A 12,489-nucleotide genomic window follows, 5' to 3' on the forward strand; every position below is an offset into this window, starting at 1 on the left:
GAATAATGCAACCAAGTCAAAAGGTAGTGAATAAAAATATCAGATAACATAGTTCTGCCTTCCTCATCTGAGCTGTCTAGTCCAGTAGTGTGTAAAGGGGGGTGAGCTGTCTAGTCCAGTAGTGTGTAAAGGGGAGTGAGCTGTCTAGTCCAGTAGTGTGTAAAGGGGGGTGAGCTGTCTAGTCCAGTAGTGTGTAAAGGGCAGTGAGCTGTCTAGTCCAGTAGTGTGTAAAGGGCAGTGAGCTGTCTAGTCCAGTAGTGTGTAAAGGGGAGTGAGCTGTCTAGTCCAGTAGTGTGTAAAGGAAGGGTGAGCTGTCTAGTCCAGTAGTGTGTAAAGGGGAGTGAGCTGTCTAGTCCAGTAGTGTGTAAAGGGGAGTGAGCTGTCTAGTCCAGTAGTGTGTAAAGGGGGGTGAGCTGTCTAGTCCAGTAGTGTGTAAAGGGGGGTGAGCTGTCTAGTCCAGTAGTGTGTAAAGCTGTCTAGTCCAGTAGTGTGTAAAGGGGGGGTGAGCTGTCTAGTCCAGTAGTGTGTAAAGGGGAGTGAGCTGTCTAGTCCAGTAGTGTGTAAAGGGGAATGAGCTGTCTAGTCCAGTAGTGTGTAAAGGGGGGTGAGCATGATGTGCCTACTAGAATCTGTGTGTTGAAAACTTCACTCTGATTGTAAGGGACAAAGTTAGTCAGATTTATATTGGGCAGGGCTGGCCCAAATCAGGGCTGGCTCAAATCAGGGCTGGCCCAAATCAGGGCTGGCTCAAATCAGGGCTAGCTCAAATCTTTCAACCAAAGTAGTCAAACAGCTGACTCTAATTATCCCTTTAATTGGGTTGATCCTCAACACAGGGGCCCCTCAGGGGTGCGTGCTCAGTCCCCTCCTGTACTCCCTGTTCAAGCACAGCAAGACAGTCGTGAAGAGGGCACAACAAAGCCTATTCCCCCTCAGGAGACTGAAAAGATTTGGCATGGGTCCTCAGATCCTCAAAAAGTTCTACAGCTGCACCATTGAGATCATCCTGACCGGTTGCATCACTGCCTGGTATGGCAACTGCTCGACCCCCGACCACAAGGCACTACAGAGGGTAGTGCGAACGGCCCAGTACATCACTGGGGTCAAGCTTCCTGCCACCCAGGCCCTCTATACCAGGCGGTGTCAGAGGAAGGCCCTAAAAGGTCCAAGAGGCTTCTAAACAGCTTCTACTCCCAGGCCATAAGACTCCTGAACATCTAGTCAAATGGCTACCCAGACTATTCACATTGTAGCCCCCCCTCTCTCTTTACACCACTGCTACTCTGTTGTTATCTCTGCATAGTAACTTTAATAACTCTACCTACATGTACATACTACCTAAACTAACCGGTGCCACCACACATTGACTCTGTATCGGTAGTCTTTCTATTGTTATTTCACTGCTGCGTTGATTTTCAGCAAACTTAACATGTGTAAATATTTGTATGAACATAACAAGATTCAACAACTGAGACATAAACTGAACAAGTTCCACAGACATGTGACGAACAGAAATTGAATAATGTGTCTCTGAACAAAGGGGGGGGGGGGGGTCAAAATCAAAAGTAACAGTCAGTATCTGGTGTGGCCACCAGCTGCATTAAGTACTGCAGTGCATCTCCTCCTCATGGAATGCACCAGAACGAGCAGTATGGCTGGTGGCATGTCTGGATGAGTCTGCAGGAAGGGTACCACATGAGGGAGGAGGATGTCTTCCCTGTAAAGCACAACGTTGAGATTGCCTGCAATGACAACAAGCTCAGTCTGATGATGCTGTGACACACCGCCCCAGACCATGACGGACCCTCTACCTCCAAATCGATCCCGCTCCAGAGTACAGGCCTCGGTGTAACACTCATTCCTTCCACGATAAACGTGAATCCGACCATCACTCCTGGTGAGACAAAACCGCAACTCGTCAGTGAAGAGCACTTTTTGCCAGTCCTGTCTGGTCCAGCAACGGTGGGTTTGAGCCCATAGATGACGTTGTTGCCGGTGATGTCTGGTGAGGACCTGCCTTACAACAGGCTTACAAGCCCTCAGTCCAGCCTCTCTCAGCCTATTGCGGACAGTCTGAGCACTGATGGATGGATTGTGTGTTCCTGGTGTAACTCAGGCAGTTGTTGTTGCCACCCTGTACCTGTCCCGCAGGTGTGATGTTCAGATGTACCGATCCTGTGCAGGCGTTGTTACAGTGGTCTGCCACTGCGAAGACGATCAGCTGTCCATCCCGTCTCCCTGTAGCGCTGTCTTAGGCATCTCACAGTACGGACATTGCAATTTATTGCCCTGGCCACATCTGCAGTCCTCATGCCTCCTTGCAGCATGCCTAAGGCACGTTCACGCAGATGAGCAGGGACCTAAGTTTTCATAACTGTGACCTTAATTGCCTACCGTGTGTCAGCTGTAGGTGTCTTAACGACCGTTTCACAGGTGCATGTTCATTAATTGTTTATGGTTCATTGAACAAGCATGGGGAAACAGTGTTTAAACCCTTTACAATAAAGATCTGTGAAGTTATTTGGATTTTTTACGAATTATCTTTAAAGACAGGGTCCTGAAAAAGGGACGTTTCTTGTTTTGCTGAGTTTATATACCACAACAACACAATACAAAAATATCTGACCAAATTCAAAGTGAAAATGTGCAATAATGCAGAACATCAGACAGGGGGCAGCACTGTACGTGCCCTTCTTTACAAGGCATTGGAAAACCTCCCTGCTCTTTGTGGGGCAACTTTATTACGTGATTTGTTCAGCACATTTTTTACTCGTGAACGTATTTAGGCTTGCTTTAACAAAGGGGTTGAATACTTATTGACTCAAGACATTTCAGCTTTTCATTACAATTCTCTCTCCTCTCTCACTCACCTCCAGCCCAGAGTAAGTGCCATCACCATGCCCAAAACCCCCGCACCCAGCCTGGCCCCAATCTCAAAGCCCCAGGCCAGGCCAGACCAGGACTAATACCCATCCCAGGACCAATACCAAGCCCAGATCCAACTTCAAAGCCTCATATCCCCCAGACCAGCCCAAACATGCCCAGGCCCAAACCCAAACCCCCAGCCTAGACCATCACAATGCAGACCAGTACATCCCAAACCTGTCCAGGCCCATCTCCCCACCCCCCAGCCTAGATGGTCCCAACGCAGCCCGGAACAAGCCCTATCCCCCAGTCGAGGCCCAATTCCTGCTCCAGCTCAGTCCAACCCCCAAGATGTTTATCTTTCATTTGCTGTATTGGACTTGTTAATGTGTGAAAGTTAAATATTTCTAAAGAATATTTTTTTCAGCTGAATGGGAGGGGGTGTTCCCTTTAGGGAATTCCTTGCCATTACAAGTTATAACTGGGAGTCTCGTGAGTGAAAACATTCGAAGCTCATCAAAGGTAAACGATTAATTTGATTGCTTTTCTGATTTTCGTGACCGAGTTACCTGCCGCTAGGTGTACATAATGTTTGCTAGTATATCGATAAACTTACACAAACGCTTGGATTGTTTTCGCTGTAAAGCATCATTTCAATATCTGAGACGACAAGGGGATTAACAAAAGGCTAGGCTGTGTTTCGCTATATTTCACTTGTGATTTCATGAATATTAATATTCATTAAGATGATTTGACCGTTGCGCTATGCTATTTAGCGTAGTTGATGACAATCCGGGATGGGTGGTTCCAATTAACAGCAGCCTTTTGTGTTTGAGAAGAGAATACTTATGTAAATGTGATATTTCAGTTTTTTTATTTTTTTAAATACATTTTAATGCAAAAATGTCTAAAGTCCTGTTTCTGCATTGTCATTATGGGGTATTGTGTGTAGATCGACGAGGGGAAAAAAATCAAGGGGTCTGAATACTTTCCGAATGCACTCTCTCTTCCTCCCCCTCTATGGAGGAGTCAGTGGTCTGGGTGCCACCTGGGCTTTTCCACTGCCTAGGGGAGTCGGTGCTAGCATTAGTCTCTGGTGTCAGTCCCTGGCCTGGAGGTCTTGTCTGGTGGTGTGGCGGTCGAGGAGATCTGGTGTTGTGGAGGTCTGGTGGTGTGGAGGTCTGGTGGTGTGGAGGTCTGGTGGTGTGGAGGTCTAGTTGGGTGTTAATCCCTTGGTTGGAGGTCTGGTTCCCTGCGGTGGAGTTGCAGGTTGATCTGATGCTGGTTGTCAATACACTCCTTCAGCTTGTCCTCTGTCAGAGTCAGCCTCTGTTCTAGGATGGCCACAGTCTGCAGAGAGGGAGGGAGCGAGGGGAAAATACAAGATAAAAGGAGAAGAGATGGGGAGGGAGGGAGGGAGGAAGGAGAGGAGGAGAGTTATAACAACACAGCGTCAGATAAATGTGTAAATGTGTCTCCTAATTCAGCTCTCAGACAGATGTCGGTCTATCCTCCTCGCTGACAATCTGCTGATTATGACAGAGAGAGGAATCTGAATCTATCCGTTCTCTATGGCTGCAGACGGAAGCATACAGACACAAGACCCTGTCTTAGCGGGTCCAAAGCCCAGATTAAAAGAACCCCTGTATTTATTGTGCCAAGTTAACGCCCCCCCCCCCCCCCCTTTCCCTTCCCTCCCCAGCTGTGCCAGGCTGAGCGGTCACAGTCAGGGGTTGACCATTGCCCAGTTCTCCCCACAGACAAACTGATCCCCTGGATGCTCCCAGCATCCTTCATACTGGACATGGCAGATTGGTGGTTTGGTTGTGTTTCAATGATGCTGAGATCATGCGTTGTTTTACGTCAGATACAAGCTACAAGACTCTGTACTGTACCGATAGTTGATGGTAACAGGTCTGGGCGTTAGAATGACACCATCTATCTGTTGAAAATGAAAGATACTAGACCCATATAAGTCTCCTATGTGGTTGAAGACCAAAGAACAACGTCCCCAGTTTCTACATGTACAGCAGGGGTGACAAACTTCATTCCTGGAGGGTAGTGTCTGTGGGTTTTCGCTCCTTCCCTGTACTTGATTGATCAATTAAAAGTAATTAATTAGTTAGGAACTCCCCTCACCTGGTTGTCGAGGTCTTAATTGATTAGTTAGGAACTCCCCTCACCTGGTTGTCAAGGTCTTAATTGATTAGTTAGGAACTCCCCTCACCTGGTTGTCGAAGTCTTAATGGATTAGTTAGGAACTCCCCTCACCTGGTTGTCGAGGTCTTAATGTATTAGTTAGGAACTCCCCTCACCTGGTTGTCGAGTTCTTATTAATGGATTAGTTAGGAACTCCCCTCACCTGGTTGTCGAGGTCTTAATGGATTAGTTAGGAACTCCCCTCACCTGGTTGTCGGTCTTAATTGATTACTTAGGAACTCCCCTCACCTGGTTGTCGGTCTTAATTGATTAGTTAGGAACTCCCCTCACCTGGTTGTCTAGGTCTTAATGTATTAGTTAGGAACTCCCCTCACCTGGTTGTCGGTCTTAATTGATTAGTTAGGAACTCCCCTCACCTGGTTGTCGGTCTTAATTGATTAGTTAGGAACTCCCCTCCCTCACCTGGTTGTCGAGGTCTTAATTGATTAGTTAGGAACTCTCCTCACCTGGTTGTCGAGGTCTTAATTGATTAGTTAGGAACTCCCCTCACCTGGTTGTCGAGGTCTTAATTGATTAGTTAGGAACTCTCCTCACCTGGTTGTCGAGGTCTTAATTGATTAGTTAGGAACTCTCCTCACCTGGTTGTCTAGGTCTTAATTGATTAGTTAGGAACTCCCCTCACCTGGTTGACTAGGTCTTAATTGATTAGTTAGGAACTCCCCTCCCTCACCTGGTTGTCTAGGTCTTAATTGGACACAAATTGAAAGGAAATAACAACAACAAGCAAACTCCCGACTGTCCAGGGACTGAATTTGACAACCTGATATACATCTTTCCTAACCTGCACATCCATATAGCCTACTGTATTTTCTGGACAAGTTTAGAATATTGAAATACTCTGCTTGGCTCAGTATTGGGTTGGTATTTCAAATGGACTGAAGAGGCATACGTCATACTTTGATACACATAGTTATCTAGATTACATAGATTATAACTCTGATAAAACATGTGTAGGCCTATATTTTTCCTATAGTTGATGTCAATAGCTGGTTGATTCAACCGGAGTATATTTAGTTCACTACTTTTGACCAGGTGTCTGATACAACAAGTCATTCATCCCCAACACACTCGTGTATTTTTAATTGAACCTTTATTTAACTAGGCAAGTCAGTTAAGAACTAATTATTATTTACAATGACAGGAGGATCATGGAAAGGCTGAGGCAGGGACAAAGAGAGAAAGACAGGAGGATAATGGAGAGGCTGAGGCAGGGACACAGTGAGAAAGACAGGAGGATAATGGAAAGGCTGAGGCAGGGACACAGTGAGAAAGACAGGAGGATAATGGAGAGGCTGAGGCAGGGACACAGTGAAAAAGACAGGAGGATAATGGAAAGGCTGAGGCAGGGACACAGTGAGAAAGACAAGAGGAGAGGCTGAGAGAGGCTGAGGCAGGGACACAGTGAGAAAGACAGGAGGATAATGGAGAGGCTGAGGCAGGGACACAGTGAAAAAGACAGGAGGATAATGGAAAGGCTGAGGCAGGGACACAGTGAAAAAGACAGGAGGATAATGGAAAGGCTGAGGCAGGGACACAGTGAGAAAGACAGGAGGATAATGGAGAGGCTGAGGCAGGGACACAGTGAGAAAGACAGGAGGATAATGGAGAGGCTGAGGCAGGGACACAGTGAGAAAGACAGGAGGATAATGGAGAGGCTGAGGCAGGGACACAGTGAGAAAGACAAGAGGAGAGGCAGGGACAAAGAGAGAAAGACAAGAGGAGAGGCTGAGAGAGGCTGAGGCAGGGACACAGAGAGAAAGACAGGAGGATAATGGAGAGGCTGAGGCAGGGACACAGTGAGAAAGACAGGAGGATAATGGAGAGGCTGAGGCAGGGACACAGTGAGAAAGACAGGAGGATAATGGAGAGGCTGAGGCAGGGACACAGTGAGAAAGACAAGAGGAGAGGCAGGGACAAAGAGAGAAAGACAAGAGGAGAGGCTGAGAGAGGCTGAGGCAGGGACACAGTGAGAAAGACAAGAGGATAATGGAGAGGCTGAGGCAGGGACACAGTGAGAAAGGCAAGAGGATAATGGAGAGGCTGAGGCAGGGACACAGTGAGAAAGACAGGAGGATAATGGAGAGGCTAGGGCAGGGACACAGTGAGAAAGACAGGAGGATAATGGAGAGGCTGAGGCAGGGACACAGTGAGAAAGACAAGAGGAGAGGCAGGGACAAAGAGAGAAAGACAAGAGGAGAGGCTGAGAGAGGCTGAGGCAGGGACACAGTGAGAAAGACAAGAGGATAATGGAGAGGCTGAGGCAGGGACACAGTGAGAAAGGCAGGAGGATAATGGAGAGGCTGAGGCAGGGACACAGTGAGAAAGACAGGGGGATAATGGAGAGGCTAGGGCAGGGACACAGTGAGAAAGACAGGAGGATAATGGAGAGGGTGAGGCAGGGACACAGTGAGAAAGACAGGAGGATAATGGAGAGGCTGAGGCAGGGACACAGTGAGAAAGGCAAGAGGATAAAAAAAGAGGGAGAGATAGCTTACAGAGAGGAGAAGAAGGAAAGAAAAAGGAGAGGAGATTTACGGAGAGGAGATTTACGGAGAGGAGATTTACGGAGAGGAGATTTACGGAGAGGAGATTTACGGAGAGGAGATTTAAGGAGAGGAGATTTACGGAGAGGAGATTTAAGGAGAGGAGATTTAAGGAGAGGAGATTTACGGAGAGGAGATTTACGGAGAGGAGATTTACGGAGAGGAGATTTACGGAGAGGAGATTTACGGAGAGGAGATTTACGGAGAGGAGATTTAAGGAGAGGAGATTTACGGAGAGGAGATTTACGGAGAGGAGATTTACGGAGAGGAGATTTACGGAGAGGAGATTTACGGAGAGGAGATTTAAGGAGAGGAGATTTACGGAGAGGAGATTTAAGGAGAGGAGATTTAAGGAGAGGAGATTTACGGAGAGGAGATTTACGGAGAGGAGATTTACGGAGAGGAGATTTAAGGAGAGGAGATTTAAGGAGAGGAGATTTAAGGAGAGGGGATTTAAGGAGAGGAGATTTAAGGAGAGGAGATTTAAGGAGAGGAGATTTAAGGAGAGGAGATTTACGGAGAGCAGATTTAAGGAGAGGAGATTTAAGGAGAGGAGATTTAAGGAGAGGAGATTTACGGAGAGGAGATTTACGGAGAGGAGATTTAAGGAGAGGAGATTTAAGGAGAGGAGGAGGAGAAGAAGAGAGGTATTAGCTGGTTCCAAACAACAACAGGAAGTTGTGTCAGTATTTCTGTCCAGTAGGTGTAACAATCAAAACCCTTCAGAGGAAACTGAATTAGCTGATAAAAGAACCAAATGCAATAAGAGCCGCTCAGAGAGAGAGCCTGTGTCTGTGTCCCAAAATGACACCCTATTCCCTATGTAGTGCACTACTTTTGACCAGAACCCTCATAGGGATTAGGTTGCCATTTGGACACACTTATCTGTCTGAGCAGTACACTCTGTCCTGAACGTGTTTTTCTGAAATAAAGCACAAAGAGAAATGTGCTTAACATGTCAAAATAGAGACGTTAGTCTGTCAATCTGATGGAAAGAGGTGTTGTGTAAAATGTGAGCATGCTGATGGCAACGCACTGCTGGGGTAGAGTTTCCGGCTGAGAGAAAGTAGCCAACACGAGGAGGAGATGTTTAGCGGTTAAACGAGGACAGGGGTCTTGACAGGAAATTCAGAAGAGGAAATTATGACAAATTGGGTATTGGCCTGTCAACGTCAACGATTTCTCAATGAATAGAGGATTATGTCAGTCAGAGGAACAGGACTTCCTGATGAATCAGGAGAAACTGGATGTTTGGGCCTGGAGGAGCAGCTACAGTGCCTTGCGATAGTATTCGGCCCCCTTGAACTTTGCGACCTTTTGCCACATTTCAGGCTTCAAACATGAAGATATAAAACTGTATTTTTTTGTGAAGAATCAACAACAAGTGGGACACAATCATGAAGTGGAACGACATTTATTGGATATTTCAAACTTTTTTAACAAATCAAAAACTTGGGCATGCAAAATTATTCAGCCTCCTTAAGTTAATACTTTGTAGCGCCACCTTTTGCTGCGATTACAGCTGTAAGTTGCTTGGGGTATGTCTCTATCAGTTTTGCACATCGAGAGACTGAAATTTTTTCCCATTCCTCCGTGCAAAACAGCTCGAGCTCAGTGAGGTTGGATGGAGAGCATTTGTGAACAGCAGTTTTCAGTTCTTTCCACAGATTCTCGATTGGATTCAGGTCTGGACTTTGACTTGGCCATTCTAACACCTGGATATGTTTATTTTTGAACCATTCCATTGTAGATTTTGCTTTATGTTTTGGATCATTGTCTTGTTGGAAGACAAATCTCCGTCCCAGTCTCAGGTCTTTTGCAGACTCCATCAGGTTTTCTTCCAGAATGGTCCTGTATTTGGCTCCATCCATCTTCCCATCAATTTTAACCATCTTCCCTGTCCCTGCTGAAGAAAAGCAGGCCCAAACCATGATGCTGCCACCACCATGTTTGACAGTGGGGATGGTGTGTTCAGGGTGTGAGCTGTGTTGCTTTTACGCCAAACATAACGTTTTGCATTGTTGCCAAAAAGTTCAATTTTGGTTTCATCTGACCAGAGCACCTTCTTCCACATGTTTGGTGTGTCTCCCAGGTGGCTTGTGGCAAACTTTAAACAACACTTTTTATGGATATCTTTAAGAAATGGCTTTCTTCTTGCCACTCTTCCATAAAGGCCAGATTTGTGCAATATACGACTGATTGTTCTCCTATGGACAGAGTCTCCCACCTCAGCTGTAGATCTCTGCAGTTCATCCAGAGTGAGCATGGGCCTCTTGGCTGCATCTCTGATCAGTCTTCTCCTTGTATGAGCTGAAAGTTTAGCGGGACGGCCAGGTCTTGGTAGATTTGCAGTGGTCTGATACTCCTTCCATTTCAATATTATCGCTTGCACAGTGCTCCTTGGGATGTTTAAAGCTTGGGAAATCTTTTTGTATCCAAATCCGGCTTTAAACTTCTTCACAACAGTATCTCGGACCTGCCTGGTGTGTTCCTTGTTCTTCATGATGCTCTCTGCGCTTTTAACGGACCTCTGAGACTATCACAGTGCAGGTGCATTTATACGGAGACTTGATTACACACAGGTGGATTGTATTTATCCTCATTAGTCATTTAGGTCAACATTGGATCATTCAGAGATCCTCACTGAACTTCTGGAGAGAGTTTGCTGCACTGAAAGTAAAGGGGCTGAATAATTTTGCACGCCCAATTTTTCAGTTTTTGATTTGTTAAAAAAGTTTTAAATATCCAATAAATGTCATTCCACTTCATGATTGTGTCCCACTTGTTGTTGATTCTTCACAAAAAAATACAGTTTTATATCTTTATGTTTGAAGCCTGAAATGTGGCAAAAGGTCGCAAAGTTCAAGGGGGCCGAATACTTTCGCAAGGCACTGTATATATATATATATATATATACACACACAATATAATAATACAATACAGGACCAGTCAAACGTTTGGACACACCTACTTTCTTTATTTTATTTTATTTATATATATTTACTATTTTCTACATTGTATAATAACAGTGAAGACATCAAAACTATGAAATAACAAATATGGAATCATGTAGTAACCAAAAAAGTGTTAAATCAAAATATATTTGAGATTCTTCAAATATAAAATATAAAGTTCAAAGTCCTTGAAATGTTCCGGATTGACTGACCTTCATGTTTTAAAGTAGTGATGGACTGTCATTTCTCTTTGCTTATTTCAGCGGTTCTTGCCATAATAAGGACTTGGTCTTCTACCAAATAGGGCTATCTTCTGCATACCACCCCTACTTTGTCACAACACAACTGATTGGCTCAAAGAAATTCCACATTAACTTTTAACAAGACCCACCTGTTAATTGAAATGCATTCTAGGTGACTACCTCATGAAGCTGGTTGAGAGAATGCCAAGAGTGTGTAAAGCTGTCATCAAGGCAAAGGGTGGCTACATTGAAGAATGTCAAATACATTGCTCAAAAAAATAAAGGGAACACTAAAATAACATCCTAGATCTGAATGAATGAAATATTCTTATTAAATACTTTTTTCTTTACATAGTTGAATGTGCTGACAACAAAATCACACAAAAATGATCAATGGAAATTAAATGTATCAACCCATGGAGGTCTGGATTTGGAGTCACACTCAACATTAAAGTGGAAAACCACACTACAGGCTGATCCAACTTTGATGTAATGTCCTTAAAACAAGTCAAAATGAGGCTCAGTAGTGTGTGTGGCCTCCACGTGCCTGTATGACCTCCCTACAACGCCTGGGCATGCTCCTGATGAGGTGGCGGATGGTCTCCTGAGGGATCTCCGCCCAGACCTGGACTAAAGCATCCGCCAACTCCTGGACAGTCTGTGGTGCAACTTGGCATTGGTGGATGGGAGCGAGACATGATGTCCCAGATGTGCTCAATTGGATTCAGGTCTGGAGAACGGCGGGCCAGTCCATAGTATCAATGCCTTCCTCTTGCAGGAACTTCTGACACACTCCAGCCACGAGGTCTAGCATTGTCTTGTATTAGGAGGAACCTAGGGCCAACCGCACCAGCATATGGTCTCACAAGGGGTCTGAGGATCTCATCTCGGTACCTAATGGCAGTCAGGCTACCTCTGGCGAACACATGGGGGGCTGTGCGGCCCCCCAAAGAAATGCCACCCCTCACCATGACTGACCCACCGCCAAACCGGTCATGCTGGAGGATGTTGCAGGCAGCAGAACGTTCTCCACGGTGTCTCCAGACTCTGTCACGTGTGCTCAGTGTGAACCTGCTTTCATCTGTGAAGAGCACAGGACGCCAGTGGAAAATTTGCCAATCTTGGTGTTCTCTGGCAAATGCCAAACGTCCTGCACGGTGTTGGGCTGTAAGCACAACCCCCACCTGTGGACGTCGGGTCCTCATACCACCCACATGGAGTCTGTTTCTGACCGTTTGAGCAGACACATGCACATTTGTGGCCTGCTGGAGGTCATTTTGCAGGGCTCTGGCAGTGCTCCTCCTGCTCCTCCTTGCACAAAGGCGGAGGTAGCGGTCATGCTGCTGGGCTGTTGCCCTCCTACGGCCTCCTCCACGTCTCCTGATGTACTGGCCTGTCTCCTGGTAGCGCCTCCATGCTCTGGACACTACGCTGACAGACACAGCAAACCTTCTTGCCACAGCTCGCATTGATGTGTCATCCTGGATGAGCTTCACTACCTGAGCCACTTGTGTGGGTTGTAGACTCCGTCTCATGCTACCACTAGAGTGAAAGCACCGCCAGCATTCAAAAGTGACCAAAACATCAGCCAGGAAGCTTAGGAACTGAGAAGTGGTCTGTGGTCACCACCTGCAGAACCACTCCTTTATTGGGGGTGTCTTGCTA

General features: G+C 46.1%; 1 protein-coding gene across 1 annotated transcript in view; it reads right to left on the minus strand.

The window, feature by feature from the left end:
- Window positions 1-3,561: 3,561 nt before the first annotated feature.
- poc1a (POC1 centriolar protein A) overlaps window positions 3,562-12,489 on the minus strand; it is a 96,746-nt gene continuing 87,818 nt past the window's right edge. Inside the window, exon 11 of the mRNA XM_036984282.1 lies at window positions 3,562-4,215. Coding sequence (XP_036840177.1) covers window positions 4,090-4,215 — 126 coding nt within the window. The 3' untranslated portion in view covers window positions 3,562-4,089. The remainder of the gene's footprint in view (window positions 4,216-12,489) is intronic.

The sequence above is a fragment of the Oncorhynchus mykiss genome, chromosome 7 (assembly GCF_013265735.2).
Source record: "Oncorhynchus mykiss isolate Arlee chromosome 7, USDA_OmykA_1.1, whole genome shotgun sequence".
NCBI classification, from domain to species: Eukaryota; Metazoa; Chordata; class Actinopteri; order Salmoniformes; family Salmonidae; genus Oncorhynchus; species Oncorhynchus mykiss.